Source organism: Indicator indicator, chromosome 42 (assembly GCF_027791375.1).
Source record: "Indicator indicator isolate 239-I01 chromosome 42, UM_Iind_1.1, whole genome shotgun sequence".
NCBI lineage: Eukaryota > Metazoa > Chordata > Aves > Piciformes > Indicatoridae > Indicator > Indicator indicator.
Genome location: NC_072051.1, coordinates 488058 through 506677, shown reverse-complemented (window position 1 = coordinate 506677; position 18620 = coordinate 488058). Strand labels below are relative to the sequence as shown.

Genomic DNA, 18620 nt, shown 5'->3' with positions numbered 1-18620 from the left:
TGTCTTGTCCTCCTGAATTGCTCCTTTAACAACCCCCAGGCTACCTGAGCTGCCACCTGCCAACCAAGGGCTCCCAGAAGGGTTTTCCCAGGGGCGGAATAACTCAGGAGAAGGCAGTGCTGGAAGGGCAGGGTGATGCTGCTCCTCTGCCACCTGCACCTGGGGCTGTGGCTCTTACGAATCCACCTCAGTGCCAGCAGGGGCAGGAAGTCATCTCCCACCAGGGACAGCAGCTCCAGACACAACTGCAACACAGCAGCTCTCAGCCAGGAAGCTGAGGAGAAGATGGCTCAGGGCAAGGAACAGCCTCTACCAAGGCACCTCCTCAAGCCTCCCAGGGTACTTCAGCAGGCAGGGGAGCACCAGGAACAGGGCAGAGGGTGCTCATCCCTGGCAGAGAGAGTGCCCACCAATGACAGTCCTGCTGGATCCACAGCCTGTGCAGGCTGGCAGGAGAATCCCTCCAGGAGACTCCACAACCTCTGGACATCCTGCTCCAGGCCTCCAGCACCCTCACACCAAACAACTTTCTCCTGCTCAGATGGAACCTCCTGGGTGCCAGTCTGTGCCCTCTGTACCTTGGCTTGTCCCTGGACACCACTGAGCAGAGCCTGGCCCCAGCCTCTTGCCCCCCACAGCTCCTTCAGCTCTTGCTGAGCATTGCTCAGCTCCCCTCTGGGGCTGCTCTTCCACAGGCTCTCAGCCCCAGGGCTCTCAGCCTTTGCTCCTCACAGAGCTGCTCCAGGCCCCTCAGCAGCTTTGCAGCCTCCCCTGGGCTCTCTCCAGCAGTTCCCTGTCCCTCCTGAACTGGGGAGCCCAGATTTGGATCCAGGACTCCAGCTGTGGCCTCACGATATAGAGGGGAAGGAGAACCTCTCTTGCCCTGCTGGCCTCACTCTTCTGAATGCCCCCCAGGAGACCACTGAGGGCACACTGCTGGCTCATGGGGAACTTCTTGTCCCCCAGCACTCCCAGGTGCACCACTCTGTGATGCTGCTCCTCAGCAGGTCACCCCTCAAGCTGTGCTGGCAGGCAGGCAGGAGGCAGGCAGTAGGCAGGGCTTAATCCATTATTATTTATTAGCTGTACAGCAGCATCTTCTCCTTCCCAGCTTTCCAACCCCATTACATATTTTATAACAGTATTTGTTTGTCTTTTTTTTTTGTTTGTTTGTTTTCTCCCCCATGTTGGCTTCCTAAAATAATGAAAAAAAGAATCTCACACAGTACAGCTAAGTACAAAATGCATCGACCTAGGCTCTGGGTAGCTAACCTGATAGCTCTGGTAAAAGCGATACATAGAAGAAAAATTGGGTTGAAATCAGCAAGACTGAGGCTCTATAAAAAGCTTAACATATTTTACCATGTGACAGGGCATGGACAGGCATCAGTTTGGATTTCACATTACCCTTTTTTGTGTTTTGTGTTTTTTTTATTTTTCTTTTTTTTCCTTTTTTTTTTCCCTTTGTATCTTTTTTTTGTGATTTTTTTTTGTCTTTTTTTTTTTTTTTATCCTTAAGAGATCCAAAATGGTTTTCATTTACTGACCTAAGTAAAAATTTCCTGGCCCAGGTGGTAGGGCTGCAGTCACCCCCCACTCATAAATCACCATTTTTTTTTTCTGCGTTACTGTAGGAGTCATCAACACAAAAAAAGAATAGTAAGAATAAAAATGAGACAGCTATGAGATAGAGCAGGAAGGAAACGGAGTCTGGAGGTCAGAACTCAAAAGGGAGGCTCAGCAGACACGGTTCCAGTTTGGTGGGCTTCAAAACCAGGGTTTCTCAGGAGGCTTTTGTGGCTATTTCCCCCCCCCGCCCTGTGTCTTGTGTCTCCACAGCGTTTCCAGCACTGCTGCTCTATCAGATTCTGGTTTAGCTCAGAAGGAATTCAGATCCTGGGGGTTATGTCAAGTGGAGGTTTGCATACTTCTTATATTTCATGGAGGGGGAAAAAAAAATAAAAAGGTTAAAATGTAAAAAAAAAAAAAAAAAAAGTTATTTACAAGCTTGACCATGACAGAAATGCTCTGCAGAAGACAAAGCACCCTAGGAGAGGAGCCAGCTGGAGCATGCCTAACGCTGCTCTGTGCAGCCCAGGTGGGAGAGCCAGGGAACAGCCAGAGGAAACCCAACAGGACAAAGCAACCGACCACTGCCAGGGCCTAGGAGCCTCCTGAGGGCTGGGGCTTACAGTTAAAAACACTTCTGGGGGGGTCTGGGAACCCGGGAGGGGGCAGGGTCAGGAGTGGTTCTTCACCTTCCTCTAGAGGCTGCCAGCGCTGGCTGCGGCTGCAGGCAGCCCCGGGGGGTGGCGCCGTGCGGAGCACAAAGCCTCAACCCAGCAGCAACTGGCAGGAAACCCTCAGGGACTCCCACCCAGGATAGTTCCTAAAATGTTCCATGATCCTAACAGAAACCAGCAAAAGGTGAAGGTCAATCACAGCCTAAGATCGCTCGGAGGGGCTGGGTTCCCCAGCAGGTTTGGTAAAAGGGCTAAAATCTGCATTTCCCAAAGCCAAGAAACAACAACAAAAAAAATCAAATAAAAGGAAAAAAATAGATTTGAGCCGTTTAAACACAGCCCAGGCCAGTCCAGTCAGCAGCGTGGAGCTCGGCCTCCATCACCGGTCCATCATGCTGAGAATCATCTCGGGGGTGAGGTCTCCGTTGGGAGCTTCCACCACAGCCGGCTGGGCCTCCTCCTCCTCCTCGGCCGTCTCCGCATCAGGCTCCTTCTTGACCTCCACGATGATATTCTCGATCTCTCCGGTGTTCTGGTCCTCAACCTGAATGATTGCTGCAGCTGCAGGAGCAAGGAGCAGAGAGGGAAGGAATCACAGAAGGGTAAGGGTTGGAAGTGACCTCTGGAGGTCATCCAGTCCCAGCCCCCTGCCAGAGCAGGGTCACCCAGGAACACATCCAGGGTGAGCTGGAAGCTCTCCAGAGAAGGAGACTCCACAACCTCTCTGGGCAGCCTGCTCCAGGCCTGCAGCACCCTTGCACCAAAGAATTTTCTCCTCATGTTGAGGTGGAACCTCCTGGGTCATCCCTGTTGGTCCTTGTCCTGTCCCTGGGCACCACCCCAAGGAACCTGACACCTCCATCCTGGCACCCACCCCTCAGGTATTTACAGACATTGATCAGATCCCTCTCAGCCTTCTCCTCTCCAGACTAAACAATCCCATGGCTCTCAGCCTTTCTCCACAGCAGAGATGTTCCTTCATCACTCTCACAGCCTCCCCTGGACTCTCCCCAGCAGGTCTCTGTCTCTCCTGAACTGGGGAGCACAGAACTGGGCACAATATTGCAGGTGTGGTCTCACCAGGGCAGAGCAGAGAAGGCAGTGGGGCACAGCAGGTTCTGTCCTAGCTGCATAGCTCCACCAGGTGTCTTACTGGTGACACTGAGACACTACCATGGAGAGGGAAGGTCCCACAACTCCACCCCCAACACGGGTGGGCACAGCTCCACCTGCTTTGGTCACCCAGGTCTCCAGCACCACCAGGCACTGGAGGCAGCAGCCCCGGCAGGGTCACTTACGCTGGGACTGTTTGGACTGGCTGGCAGCTTTGCCTGGGGGTCTTCCTCTTCGTTTCTTACTGGGAGGTGGTGCAGGAGCCTCTTGCTCCACTTCTGGTTCAGCCTCAATTTCTACTGCTGTCTCCTCCTCGTCTTCATTGTCATCCAGATCTGGTTCAGCATTTTCCTCTGCAGGAGATCAGTGGAACAGGTGAGCCTTCAGTTTGAGCAAGGATGAAACCACCACCCATCTATCATCACCACAACCAGCATCACAGCCACATCCAAAAGGATGATCCAGCTCTGATGAGAAGCTGGTGACACAGACTGTCCATCTGGTCCCCTCACATCAGACAGAACAAGTTGTCCCTCAGAAAGCAAACAGAATTATCTCAGGCTGTGTGAGAAAGGCTTCTCTGCACACCCACGAAGAGCTCAAGGGAGACAATGGCAGGAGGGACACCAAGCAACACCCTGCTGGGCTACTCCCAGACCCATCAGGAGCTATCAGCCCATTCAAAGCCCACCTAAAGAACCCAGAGGAGCACAGAGCTGCACAATGGAAACTGGCAACTTCTGAGCAGCAAGCAGCATCTATGACCATCCTTGAGGGCCACCAGCTGTGAAAAACGCCCCAGAGAACTGCTCACAGATCCAAGCCCTGAGTGCCAGAGCAGAGGAGCTACCAGGGTGACTCTCAGGGAGTGACTGTCCTGGGCTGCTCCTTACCACTGTCCGAGGAATCTTCTTTCTTGGAGCGCATCTTCCTCTTCCTCCCACGCTTGCCCTTCTTGGTCTCTCCACCATTCTCCCCCTCGCCGCCATCGGGCCCGGAGCAGTTGTCTGCATGCCTGGCCATGGTGTTCTGCACACCACACAGCAGCCATCAGTGCCACAGCAGGGAGAGCTCCATTCCTACCTTGCTCACAACCTCACCACTGCCATGTCCTAGTACCAGACCCCAGGAGAATGTTGTTCCCCCTGAGCACAGCCAAACACCAGAATCATCTCCCAGGGGAAGCAGTGGAGTGCCCTGGACTGGGCAGTTTTAAGACTCAGCTCACAGGGGCCTGGGCCAGCTTATCCTAGAAAGTCCACCATCACCTAGAAAGGTTGGACCAGGTGGTTCTTGGGGGCTCTTGCAATCTGGCATTCTGGGATCCTGTGACACTTTGAATTTACCACACCTCCCCCTGCTTTCCTCTCAGAAAGAAGTGCTCTGTTGAAAGGTCAAACTGCTGGAACACATCTAGAGGAGGCAACGAAGATGATCTGAGGGCTGTGTGCGGCCAGGCTGGGAGAGTTGGGGCTGTGCAGCCCGCAGAAGGCTCCAGGGGGACTTCAAAGCAGCCTTCCAGGACCTGAAGGGGCTCCAGGAGCTGGGGAGGGACTTTGGCCAAGGGCTGGGAATGCCAGGATGAGGGACAATGGATTTGAGCTGGGAGAGGGGAGAGTGAGAGTGGAGATGAGGAAGAAATTGTTGTCAGTGAGGGTGGGGAGACACTGGCACAGGTTGCCCAAGGAGGCTGTGGTTGCCCCCTGCCTGGAGGTGTTCCAGGCCAGGCTGGATGAGGCCTTGAGCAAGCTGTGCTGGTGGGAGGTGTCCCTGTCCATGGCAGGGGCCTGGAACTGGATAATCCTTGAGGTTCTTCCAACCCAAACTCTTCTACAAGTTTATGAATCTTGGTGGCCTCCTCTGGACCCTCTCCAGCACCTCTAGGTCCTTCTTGCGTTGGGGGCCCCAGAACTGGAGGCAGTGCTGCAGATGGGGTCTCAGAAGGGCAGAGCAGAGGGCAGAATCCCCTCTCTGTGCTGCTGCTGCTCTCCCTGCACTGGTTGTAGCCCATTCCATGAACCCAGGAACCCTCCCCCACACTCCCTGTTGGGTAAACATCCTCCCGTCCCCCTCGGCTGATAGCCCCCACCCCGCCCCACCCCCAGGCGCCGCTGTACCCTGCGGGTGAAGGTCTTGCCGCACTTGGAGCAGACGAAGGCGGCCGGCACGAAGTTGGGGTCGTGGTACCTCTTGAAGTGCATGTCCAGGAGCTGCTTCTGCCGGAAGGTCTTGTCGCAGTGGCTGCAGGCATAGGGCTTCTCCCCAGTGTGTGTCCGCTTGTGCATCACCATGTGCCGCTCCTGCAAGCCAGGGGCACAGCTGCACACCCAGCACGGCACAGCCCAGGGGCACACAGCTGAACACCCAGCACAGCCCAGGGGCACAGCTGCACACCCAGTACGGCACAGCCCAGGGGCACACAGCTGAACACCCAGCACAGCCCAGGGGCACACAGCTGAACATCCAGCACAGCCCAGCCCAGGGGCCACAGCTGCACACCCAGCACAGCCCAGCCCAGGGCAGCCCAAGCCTCAGCCCTAACCACGAGGGTCCCACAGCGAAGGGACACTGCATTGCTGGGGGCTCTGCAGCCAGAGAGAAGCTGTGGAGGCTCTGAGCCTGGAAGCCAGGAGGTTCAAGGCCAGGGTGGATGAGGCCTTGAGCAAGCTGGGCTGGAGTGAGGTGTCCCTGCCCATGGCTTTGAGGTCCTTTCCAACCCAACTCCCAGCAGTGGCTGGATATGGGCAGCAGTGGCTGGCAGGGGCAGCAGCAGTGGGGCAGGGGCTGGGTATGAGCAGCAGCAGCCGACAGGGGCTGGGTACAGGCTGCAGTGGCGGGAGCGGCCGGCAGGGGCAGCAGCGGGCAGCAGGGGCTTGGTACAGGCTGCAGTGGCGGGAGCGGCCGGCAGGGGCAGCAGCCGGCAGCGGCAGCAGCCGGCAGCAGGGGCTGGGTACAGGCTGCAGTGGCTGGGAGCGGCCGGCAGGGGCAGCAGCGGGCAGCAGGGGCTGGGTACAGGCTGCAGGGGCTGGGTACAGGCTGCAGGGGCTGGGTACAGGCTGCAGCGTCTGGGAGCGGCCGGCAGGGGCCGGGTACAGGCAGCAGGGGCAGCAGCTCACCTGCCTGCAGGCATAGTCACACTGGTCACACTTGAAGCGCTTCTCGTTCTTGTGGGACTTCTGGTGCTGGATGAGGGCGTAGCGCTCGTGGAAGACGGCGTCGCAGTAGCGACACTTCTTGCCCTGCTCGATGTAGGAGTGCTGCTTCCGCAAGTGCACGCCTGGCATGACAACAGCAGCAGGCTCTCACCAGCCCCGGGGCTGCCCAGCCATGCCCACAGCCCCCTCACACAGCTCCCCCTCCCCACACTCTTCAGTAAAAGGGATTGAGGTAATTTAGGATTCAACTTAAGAAACCCAAAAGTCTTGTTCGGAGCACCCAGAAGGGTTTCTAGGCAGGGAGGTCTTGCAGAAAAGCTCCAAGATCAGAGAAGGGCAACAAGGCTGGGGAAGGGTTGGACTCAATGATCTCCAGAGGTTCCTTCCAACCCCTAACATCCTGTGAAGGGTCTGCAGAAGAGGGCTGGGGAGGAGCAGCTGAGGGAGCTGGGGGGGTTTGGTGTGGAGAAGAGGAGGCTGAGGGAGACCTCATTGCTCTCTACAGCTCCTGAGAGGAGGCTGCAGCCAGGTAGGGGTTGGGCTCTGCTCCCCAGTCTCAGGGGATGGAAGGAGAGGAAATGTCCTGAAACTGTGCCAGGAGAGGCTTAGGTTGGAGAGGAGGCAAAATGTCTTTGCTGCCAGAGTGGTGAGGGATTGGCAGAGGCTGCCCAGGGAGGTCGTGGAGTCCCCATGGCTGGAGGTGTTATGGAACCTGTAGCCATGGCACTTGGGGCCATGGTTTGGTGGCCATGGTGGGGTTGGGTTGGTGTTGGACTGGATGATCTCAGAGAGCTTTTCCAACCTAACCCACTCTGTGACTCCCAGGCTCCCCAGGGCTCTCTGGGTGTGGTTATTTCAATCACAGCCTGTGCTGATCTCCCTGGCAGGGGGCTGGAGCTAGGTGACCTTTCAGGTGCCAATCCAGCCCATCTTATGACAGAGCTGCACCTGAGAACATGGAAGCATCAAACTCAAATGTCCTCTGGGCTGCTCTGCTGAAGGCTGCTCTAATTGCCTGGAGCCAGCAGAAGTCAGCTCACAGATCAGGGGAAACTCAGGATTTCCTGCAGGATTAGAAGCCAGAGACAGAGCTCAAGGCAACAGGGACACAGCAGATAATCCCTGACAGAGCTTTTAGCCACCTCAAAATCCTCCAGCTAGGGGCACCCCAGAGCTGCACAAGGTGGCTTAGGGGACACTCAGAGCCTTAGTAGAGGACAAATTCTTCATAGCTGCCATCAGCCTTTCTCTGCTCTGAGTCAGCTCCCTCCCTTCTGACATCAGCTGACTGCCAGCCTCTCAACGTGCCTCCTGCTGCAGCACTTGGTGCTGCTGGGCTCTGCTGGAAAAGAGCCCAGTGTCCCATCCTTGGGGTGAGATCCTGTTTACAGACACCAAGTTCTGCCAAATCCTGGCTCCCTCCTTCTCCTCAGCTGCTCTGGGCCTGCGGTTTTGTCACCTTCTTGTAGAACAGAAGAGCTTGGTGCTTGAATCACACTGACTGCTAGGAGACCAAGGCTCTGCTACTGCAAGGATTCAGAGCTCTGTGGCAGCCCCTCAGCCCCTGCTGCCCTGTCTGTGGCAGTCCCTCAGCCCCTGCTGCCCTGTCTGTGGCAGCTTCTCAGCCCCTGCTGCCCTGTGTGTGGCACACAGATCCGCAGCCTGACACTTGAAGCTGTTTTGTCTCTCTCAAGCCCCTGAGCATGATGAGAGGATCTGTGTATGAGATTTAATGGCTTCCAGTTTGCAGCAGCTCAAGTCAAGGGAGCTTTTGGTTTTCCAAGGCTGTCATCTCAGGCCAAGTTCAATAAATGCCTAAAAGTAGCTTCTTGCCCTGCATGCTTGGCAAGCCTGCCACGGCTTCAAACATTGAGGGGAAAAAAAGAAAATTTTGTATTTTTCAGCAGCTATTGTAAGCTAGAAATGTGCACTGCCAGCCACCATCTCAGCCTGTGCTGGCCCTGGAGAGGCCACACCTGGAGGACTGAATCCAGTTCTGGGTTCCCCAGCTGCAGAGGGACAGGGAACTGCTGGAGAGAGTCCAGGTGAGGCTGCAAAGCTGCTGAGGGGCCTGGAGCAGCTCTGTGAGGAGCAAAGGCTGAGAGCCCTGGGGCTGAGAGCCTGCAGAAGAGCAGCCCCAGAGGGGAGCTGAGCAATGCTCAGCAAGAGCTGAAGGAGCTGTGGGGGGCAGACTCTGCTCAGTGGTGCCCAGGGACAGGCCAAAGGGCAGAGGGCACAAACTGGCACCCAGGAGGTTCCATCTGAGCAGGAGGAGAACTTTGTTTGGTGTGAGGGTGCTGGAGGCCTGGAACAGGCTGCCCAGGAGGTTATGGAGCCTCCATGTCTGGAGAGCTTCCAACCCCCAGCTGGGCATTGTGCTCCTGGGCAAGCTGCTGTGGGTGCCCTGCTGGAGCAGGGGGGGTGGGCTGGGTGAGCTCCAGGGGTCCCTTCCAACCCCACCCTGCTGGGATTCACCCTGCAGTTAACAGAAGCATTAGATGAAAAGCCAGAGGCAGTGGTTGGGTTGTGTGAAGTCCAGAAGCCCCCCAAAGCCCTCCCAAAGGCCCCTGCCATACGTACCGAGGTCACTCTTCCTGGCTATGACAGTGTCACAGTGAGGACAGTGGAATTTGGCCACATTCTCTGTGTGCTTCTGCAGGATGTGCATCTTCATGGTGCCGCTCTGGGTGAAGCGAGCGTGGCAGATGTAACATTCGTATGGCTTCTCTCCTGCAGGGGCAAGCACAGCCCCACAGGGGTGTTCAGCAAGGACAAACCTCACCAGGCAGCCCCAACCAAGACAACCACCCAGAAACGTGCTGCAGGCAGCTGGGTGACTGCAGGGAGCTCAGCCACCGCCCTCTCGCTGCCAGTTTTAGCTCCAGCATGCAGCAAGAGGCTACAGTGCAAGGAGGTGAATTGTTCTGTGTGGTTCTGAGTAAGGAGAAGCCCTGCAGGGAAGCTGCCAGAGAACTGCAAGAAGACCACCAGCAGCCCAGCCTGGATCAGCAAGGTCCAGGGAAGTGATGGTGACCCTGTGCTGGGCACTGGTGAGACTGTACCTTGAATGCTGGGGTCAGTTGTGGGTCCCTCGCTCCCAGAAGGACCCTGAGTGGCTAGAGCAGGTCCAGAGAACAGCAACCAAGCTAGGGAAGGGTCTAGAGAACAGGGCTGGGGAGGAGCAGCTGAGGGAGCTGGGGGGGTTTGGTGTGGAGAAGAGGAGGCTGAGGGAGACCTCATTGCTCTCTACAGCTCCTGAGAGGAGGCTGCAGCTAGGTGGGGGTTGGGCTCTGCTCCCTAGTCTCAGGGGATAGAGGAGAGGAAATGTCATGAAGTTGTGCCAGGGAAGGCTTAGGTTGGAGAGGAGGCAAAATTTCTCTTCTGCCAGAGTGGTGAGGGATTGGCAGAGGCTGCCCAGGAAGGTGGTGGAGTCCCCATGGCTGGAGGTGTGCCAGAACCATGAGGCCATGGCACTTGGGGCCATGGTTTGGTGGCCATGGTGGGGTTGGGTTGCTGTGGGGCTGGATGATCTCTGAGAGCTTTACTCTCAGGTTGTTCATTCTCTAGCAGCTACCAATCCTGGTGTCTCCCCTACAGACTTCACCAAGGGTTTACATTAAACTACAGAATGTCTCTACTGTCAGCAGCCAAGTGCAGCCCCAGGCAGGTTGCAGGAGCACCAGCAGCATTACCAGAGTGGGTCCTCATGTGCCTCTTCAGCTTGTAGGTGTCCCTGCTGGCGTAGCTGCACAGGCTGCACTGGAAGGGACGCTCCCCGGTGTGGGACCGGATGTGGCGTTTCAATTTGCTCACCTGCAAGGCAAGGGAGAGGCTGAGGCCAGCACAGACCAGCATCACACAGAATGGGTTGGGTCAGAAGGGACCTCCACAGGCCACCCAGTCCAACCCCCCTGCAGCCAGCAAGTTTAGGGCTCACAGCCACCACCAACCTGACCTGCAGTGGTGCCAGCCAGGGGGCAGCTCCCACCTCTCTGGGCAGCCTGGGCCAGGCTCTCCCCACCCTAAGGGTCAAACATTTCTCCCTTCTCTCCACTCTCAATCTCCCTCTTTCAGTTCACACCATCACCCCTTGGCCTGCTCCAAATTCTGTTCCCAGCTTTCTTAGAGTCCCTTCCAGCACTGAAAGGCCACCAGAAGGTCTCCCAGGCTGCCCAAGCCCAACTCTCTCAGCCTGGCCTCACGGCAGAGCCCTTCCAGCATTGCTGTGGCCTCCTCTGGCCCTGCTCCACCAGGTCCCTGTCTGTGCTGAGGGCTCCAGAGCTGCCCCAGCACTGCAGGTGGGGTCTCAGCAGAGCACAGCAGAAGGGCAGAACCCCCTCTGTGCTGGGGGGATGTGAGAGGCAGAAGGTCCCAGGGGAAGGCACCCACCTCCACGCTGGCATAGTCACACATGGAGCACTTGAAGGGTTTCTCGTGAGTGTGTTTGTAGCGGCGGTGCCGCACCAGCTCCCCGCTGGTGACGAAGGCCATGTCGCAGTCTGGGCACTTGTGAGGGCGAGTACCTGGGGGGGCAGCACAGGGTGAGAACAGCACAGGTAGGGCAGGGCAGCAGAACATGTGGGGCAGTTGTAGGGTAGGAGTGGGGTGGCTTCCAGTGCAGCAGCGAGCCCTTGGCACATCCTGGAAGGCATAAGGGCTGTGCGCTGCACAGCCAGGGGTGAAGATGCTGCTGCAGCGAAGATCCCCTAAGGGAGGAAACTGATCCTTGGTTTGACATCAGCAGGTTGTGCAACCACCCAGACACAAGCATGTGGAGAAAGGAAGAATGTTCACAGCACTGCCTTGGGCAGATGGGGCACAAGGAGCTGGACTTCCATGACAGTTCAGTTACCTGGAGCTTTGCACCCAGAGGCTCAGTGCAGAGCAACAGAAAGATGCTGCAGGAGCTGGGTCTGAGCTCTGTTGGTCTGGCTTAGAATGCATGGCAGGGGATTAGGAGGGGTTTGCTCTGTGCATGGATTCATAGGAGTTGGGTTGGAAGGGACCTCAAAGCTCATCCAGTTCCAACCCCCTGCCATGGGCAGGGACACCTCTTGCGAGCCCAGCTTGCTTAAGGCCTCATCCAGCCTGGCCTGGAACACCTCCAGGGAGGGGGCAGCCACAGCCTCCCTGGGCAACCTGTGCCAGTGTCTCCCCACCCTCACTGACAACAATTTCTTCCTCATCTCCAGTCTCAATCTCCTCTCTTCCAGCTCAAAGCTTCTTGTCCTGTCCCTCCCCAGCTCTCCTGGAATCCCCTCAGATACTTTAAGGCTGCTCTGAGGTCTCCCTGAAGCCTTCTCTTCTTCAGGCTGAACACCCCCAGCTCCCTCAGCCTGTCCCCAGCAGAGGTTCTCCAGCTCCCTGATCATTTTCATGGTCCTCCTCTGGACCATCCCTGCTGGGTTTCTCTCAGCCCCTCCCAGCAGGGCAAGGCAGGCAGGATCCCAGCCCTGGGTACCTGTGTGGGTGTTGAGGTGGTTCCTCAGCAGTGTGACTGTCCGGAAGGCCCTGCCACAGAGGTGGCACTTGTGTGGCCTCTCGTCCGTGTGGCTTTTCATGTGGCGGTCCAGGTTGGAGCGCCGGGGGCAGGTGTAGCTGCAGAGCTCACACTGGAATGTCTTCTTTACACCTAGGCACAGAGGAAACCACCTTTAGTCTGCACACTGCTGTGCTCCAGTGCAGAAAAGCAGAGAAGAGCAGGGCAAAGGACAGCTTCTTGCAGGTGTAGCTGCCACAAGCAGCCCTGAAATCCAACTCCACGTCCCCGGGAACAGTCAGTGCTTGTGGCTTAGCTTCAGACTCGTGTGGCAGCACTCAGTGTTCCCCCTCCACCCTGAAAAGGATTCCTCAGCTCCCAGCTTTCAGAGGCCAACACAACTACTGCTGGTTGCTGCCCCAGTTGCCTCACCCAGCACCTGGTGAGGAACCCCCTCCAGAACTGATGGCACTGCCGGCTCCTGGTGTAAACCAAGCGTATGAAACCTGCCCCCATGTGGTACCCCGAGCAGAACAGCTCAGCTGTGCTCCAGAGCAGTGTGAATGCCACCTGGCCTGGAGGAGCTGCAGCAGTAGAGTTGAGCACTGCTACACCAGCAGCAGGAGCCACCAGGCACAGCTGCAGCCCTGATCCCCACATCTGCTCCCTCACTCCAAGCACAGTGAGGTCCCAGCAGAGCCTGCAGGTGGGAGCTTACCTTTCTTTTTGATTTTGGTTGGTTTAGGTGGCTTCATGTTGCCCACCACCTTCTCTGCATTGACTTCAGACAACAAACCCTCCTGCTGCTCCTCCTCGAAGTCGTAGACGGAGACATCCACGTCCTTGCCCTCCTCGGTGTAGCGCAGCTTGCTCTTCTTGTTCTTCTTTGTCTTCTTGGCTGGGGGTTGGTAGTCTGGGTCCTTCTGCCAGTTGGGGTCTTCCTGGGGCTGAAGTTCCCCTTGTTCCAGTGTCTCCACCTCCCCATTGGCACCCACTTTCACCACTTGGAAGCCTTCTGGCAAAGGCAGGGTGTGACAGATCATGGGCTCCCCCTCCTGCAGGCCTCCCTTGGAAACCTCATTCTCATAAGCTCCCTGAAGTTCTTCCACAGAGGTGGTGGCCACAGGCACAGTCACTGGCACGGGGACTTGGACCAGCTGCAGCTCCCCTAGGTTGATTGGCTGCTCCTCCATGTTCACCACCTGCAGCGTGATGATCTGCGTGTCGTCCACTGTGGCCTCGGCCTCCTGGGGCACGGCGCCCTCCATCACCTCCGTCTTCATCTGCAGCAGGGTGGGGTCCAGCTGCTCCATCACCACCATCTGCACCCCACTGTTGACATCCTGCACCACCTCGGGCCCCTCGGCCTGGTTGGGGGGCATGTGGCAGGCATCGTCCTCCTGCCCGCCCTCACGGCGCCTCTGGTAGGTTTTCCTCTCCTTGCCCTTGATGAAAGTCTCTGATTCCTCCACGATGGCCTCCACTGCCTCACCTTCCATCGCCCCTGGCTGGGGGGGGAACAAGAGAAAGGGTCACACAGCACCCACGGTCCCTACTGTAGCACAGTACCCACAGCTGAGCTGCACCAGAGCCCCACTTTGAGGTTCACTTCACCCCCAGGCCTTCTCCCCCGCACCCAGCCACAGGACACTGCTGTTGTGCTTCTGCAGAAGGCTGTGCCCAGAGCCATCACAGCTGCAGAATGAGCCTTGGCAGCTTCCCCCCAAAAGGAAGGAACAAAGAGCAAAGGACAGGAGCATTCCCTGAGGATGCCTCTGCATCAGGTGCTTTACCTGGGAAAAATCCCAGCAGATCCCACAGCCAGGTCCACACCTTCCCTGCACCATGACGGGATGTACTCTGTCCCTCACTGAGATGGTAGAAAGGTACCAAGATCAAGGACCCATTCCTAAAGCCATTTTCCTTACACTGCTTGTGGGAAACTTCAGATTCCAACCCCAGATTTGAGGGGAGAAGCCCTGCCAGGCTGCCTGGCCTCAGAGCAGGCAATGGCACCACAGAAGGGTTTGGGTTGGAAAAGCTCGCAGAGATCACCCAGTCCAGCATCAACCCAACCCCACCATGGCCACCAAACCATGGCCCCAAGTGCCACGGCCACAGGTTCTGTAACACCTCCAGGCATGGGGACTCCACGACCTCCCTGGGCAGCCTCTGCCAATCCCTCACCACTCTGGCAGCAAAGACATTTTGCCTCCTCTCCAACCTAAGCCTCCCCTGGCACAGTTTCAGGACATTTCTTCTCCTTCTATCACCTGAGACTGGGGAGCAGAGCCCAATCCCCACCTGGCTGCAGCCTCCTCTCAGGAGCTGTAGAGAGCAATGAGGTCTCCCTCAGCCTCCTCTTCTTCACACCAACCCCCCCAGCTCCCTCAGCTGCTCCTCCCCAGCCCTTTTCTCCAGACCCTTCCCCAGCTTCGTTGCCCTTCTCTAGACCACCTCCAGCTCCTCAGTGTCCTTCTGGGAGCGAGGGGCCCACAAGTGAATGTATTTAGCCTGTCTCATGAACTCAACACTTAGATCTCACAAAGCACCTCCAGCTCTTTCCAGCTGTGCCCAGATGCTAGCTGTGCCCCAGGCAGCTGACACCCAGAGCAGGAGGCACAGCTGCCAGGCTGCCCTGGCTCTGCAAACTCCACGCTCTGCAACTGCCGGGATTTTTACAGCTCTTGCTTTTCCTCCCCTGCCTCTTCTAGATTCTTCCACTTGTGCTGTGAGAACAGGGCTCAGATTGTTCCTCAGCCTGCTCAAGCTAGGGCTACCTCTCGATGTGCCTCCCTGGCAGTGCTGCTGCGGCGGGCAGCAGCAGGCTGCAGAGGGCAACAGCAGCCCAGGAACGTCACCTCCGGCTTCCCTTGCCCCCCTGCGGGCACCCAGCCTCTCCTCTCCCACCCTCTGAAGTCAGAGCAGATCCATCTGGACCAACAGCGGAAGCACAGGGGATGACACAAGCACTTCCTACCAGCCAGCAGAGCAGCAGGCTGGGCTGGGGCTGCCAGCAGCTGCCAAGCAATCCCAGGGGATTGGTTCATTATCCCAAGGATTTGCAGAGAGAGAGAGAAGCCTCTTCAGGTGACTAAGAGTCTCTGAACAAGAGAAGGAAGGGCAGAGATGCACAAAACGTTAGCCTGTGGGAAATTGGTAACAACAAAAGATTGAAGATGGAGGGTCCAGGAGACCACAGAGATGATTAGAGGCTGCAGAACCTCTGCTGTGGGGCCAGGCTGGGAGAGTTGGGGCTGTGCAGCCTGCAGAAGAGAAGGCTGCAGGGAGAGCACAGAGCTGCAGTTGAAGCTCTGCAGGGGAGCTGCAGGCAGGCTGGGGAGGGACTGTTCAGAAGGGGCTGTGGGGATAGGCCCAGGGGCAATGGTTTGGAAGTGGAGCAGGGCAGAGTTAGGTTGGAGCTCAGGAGGAAGTTGTGCCCAGGGAGGCTGGGCAGACACTGGCACAGGTTGCCAGGGAGGTGCTGGAGGCTCCATCCCTGGAGCCATTCAAGCTCAGCCTGGCTGTGTCCCTGGGCAGCCTGCTCCAACTGGAGGTGTCCCCGCTGCCTGCAGGGGGTTGGGCAGGATACCTTTGGAGGGTCCCTTCCAACCCAATGCAATCTGTGCATCTGTGAGGGAGAACAGCAGGAGCCCATCTGCAGGGCACAGAGCAGAGGTCAGCAGCCTTGGCACAAGCACAAGCAGCTCTGGGCAGCACCCTCCCCTTAGCTGCCAATACATAAGTTGATAACAAGCCTGTAAGCCACCTGAAAGCAAGCCACAGGCCAAAATGGCCCCTAGGGTCTTGCAGGAGCAGGCCCTCCAGCAGAGCTGCAGGAAGGCATCATCTCGACCTCCCAGCCCTGACTCTCCTGTGCCTACCAAGGAACAGGTCACTTCCAGGTGACCACGCCAGCAGCTGGCTCACACTGGTCTGGCAGCCTAGGGGCACTGAGATCAACAACTGCCTGCAGGCAAGGCTTGCTTCCGAGAGTGAGATGAATGCAAGGCCTCCTACAACCGTACAGCAGCGAAATCAAGAGCCCCTGTTCCTTCCAGCTGCAGCTCTTCTCTCAGACACCCCTCTCCTCCCGTCCCTGCTTGCCAGGGCAGCTCCCGACGCTCCCGGCCAGGCACCGCCCGACAGCGGCCGGTGGAGCTCGGCTGCCCTCCAGCGGCGAGTCGGCGGCACTGCAGCGACTTCTGCACCAGTCACCAGCACGGTGGAGCTCACCCAGTCCAAGCCTCCTGCTCCACAGCAGAGCACCCACAGCAGCTTGCCCAGGAGCACTATGCCCAGGGGGGATTTGGAAGCTCTCCACGGAAGGAGACTCCACAACCTCTCTGGGCAGCCTCCAGCATCCTCACACCAAAGTTCACAATCACAGAACTGTTTGGGCTAGAGAAGTCCAGCCAGCAACACACCAGCACCATGGCCACTAAACCATGGCCCCAAGTGCCACTGGCCACACGTTTCCCAAACACCTCCAGGGATGGGGACTCCAGCAACCCACTCTACTGCTGGCCACACCATTGGTGATACAGGGCAGGATGCTGGTGGCCTTTATGGCCACCTGGGCACACTGCTGGCTCATGTTCAGGTGGCTGTCAACCAGCACCCCAGGTCCTTTTCCACTAGGCAACTTTCCAGCTACTCTGCTCTGAGCCTGGGAGCAAATTCAGTAATTCAGCCTCTTCCTCCCCCATGACCACTCTGCTCCCCCTGCATCCAACAAAGGCCACAGGCTCTTCTCAGGCCTCCTCCTGGTGCTGGTATCTTTGCAGAAGCACTCTCTTTAGCAGCTGAAGCCAAGGGAATTTCCAGCTGGGCTTCGGCCCTTTTCACTTTCTCCCTGCACAGGCTGATGCCACCCTTGTAGTCCAGCCTTGGAGGAGTGTGGAAGAGAAGCAAGAAGCCCAGAAGGGTGAACGTGGTTGGTCAGAGACACCTGTGGTGCCTTTGCTGTACACAAGAAAGGGCTGCTTGGTGTGAAGCCCCAGGGAGGATGGGAACAGCTGTAGAGGGGGCAGTGGCAGTTACAAACCCCAGCTGTAGAGGATGAGATCCTCAAGCACCGACCCTGCAAAGGGATGGGATGCAGCCAGCAGCAGCTCTGCTAGTGTCTCAGGTCCTGCTGATGGCTGCCTGGCCCAGGTGTCTCTGCTGGAAGCAGGGAGGAGAGCATCTCCTGCCTGAAAGTGAGTCAAAGCTTTGCAGTGGATTCCTACCTGCCATGATCATGCTGAGGAAGTCAGCTTCCTTCTCACTCAGCAGCCAGCAGAGCAGGCTGGCTCCATGAGGCCTGTCAGACCAGGTGCTGCTGCTGCCAGGAGAGCTGCTCCCCTTCCTTCCCCTGACACAGGAATTCCCTCAGACCAGGAACACAGACTGGAAACTAACCCAGAGGCAGCCAGATGGTAGAAGATGGAACCATAGAGTGCTTTGGGTGGGAAGGGACCCCCAAAGGTCACCCAGTCCAACCCCTGTAGTTAGCAGAGACATCCTCCACTAGACCAGGCTGCTCACAGCCTTGTCCCAGCTGACCTTGATGCAACCAGCTCCGTGGGCAACCTGTTGCAGTGTTCCAGCAGTCTCATGGTGCAGAAATTGTTCCTCACATCCAATCCAAACCTGCTATGTTCTCATTTCAAAGCACTGCCCCTGGTCCTGTCCCTGCAGGCCTTTGGGAACAGTCCCTCTGAAGCCATCTTAATAGCCCCTTCAGTTCCTGGAAGGCTGCTCTGAGGTCTCCCTGGAGCCTTCTCTTCTGCAGGCTGCACAGCCCCAACTCTCCCAGCCTGGCCCCACAGGGGAGGTTCTGCAGCCTCTGCTCACCTCTGTGGCCTCCTCTGGAGCCTCTCCAGCAGCTCCAGGTCCTTCTTATGCTGGGGGCCCCAGAGCTGGAGGCAGTGCTGCAGGTGGGCTCTGAGCAGAGCAGAGCAGAGGGCAGAATCCCCTCCCTGTGCTGCTCTCTCCCTGCTCTGGATGCAGCTCAGCACACAGCTGCCTGCTGGGCTGCCAGGGACCATTGCTGGCTCCTGGGCACTTTGTCACCCCCTGACCCCCCCAAGGCCTTCTCCTGCAGGCTGCTCTCAGCCACTCCTCCCCCAGCCTGGCTCTGTGCTTGGCACTGCCTGCAGTTGGCAGTTACTGCAGTGTCAACACAGCCTCAACCATCCCTGCAGGACCTTTCCTTTGGCCTTGTTGAACCTCATGACATCAGCTTGGGCCCAGCTCTGCAGCCTGTCCAGGTCCCTCTGGATGGACCCCTCCCATCCAGGGAGTCAACCACACCACACAGCCTGGTGCCAGCCACAAACCTGCCAAAGGTGGCTCAACACCACTGTCCATTGTCCTTACTGCTGACATCTTTGGCCACCTCACCTGGAAGTGGCACCACCACACCTGACAGACCAGCACAACAAGTTCCATGACATTCTGAGGCTTCATCCAGGTGAACACCCAGGAGCAAAGACTGGGGAAAATGCTTCTCCTGCTATCTCTGCAGCAACACTCTTCAAGCAGTGGCACTGCCTGGACGAGGGAGTTTAGGCTGCAAATCAGAGGAAGCTCAGGTAATGTGGCTCCTACCTCAGGAAGAGCTGCCCCACACAGTACCCATGAATC

General features: G+C 57.4%; 1 protein-coding gene across 4 annotated transcripts; it reads right to left on the bottom strand.

The window, feature by feature from the left end:
* Window positions 1-2307: 2307 nt before the first annotated feature.
* Window positions 2308-13489, bottom strand: CTCF (CCCTC-binding factor). 4 transcript variants are annotated; one of them, XM_054397209.1, is made up of 10 exons: window positions 12709-13489; window positions 11973-12143; window positions 10901-11034; window positions 10204-10324; window positions 9092-9241; window positions 6473-6633; window positions 5474-5656; window positions 4250-4385; window positions 3542-3709; window positions 2308-2804 (listed from the first exon to the last, which is right to left on the bottom strand). In XM_054397209.1, the coding sequence occupies exons 1-10, from the start codon at window positions 13487-13489 to the stop codon at window positions 2623-2625; spliced, it is 2187 nt and encodes a 728-aa protein (XP_054253184.1). In that variant the 3' UTR covers window positions 2308-2622. The 4 variants fall into 4 exon arrangements, with proteins under 4 accessions (XP_054253184.1, XP_054253186.1, XP_054253185.1 ...); XM_054397211.1 differs by having other exon boundaries at window positions 2308-2798; XM_054397210.1 differs by having other exon boundaries at window positions 4253-4385.
* Between the last annotated feature and the right edge of the window lie 5131 nt (window positions 13490-18620).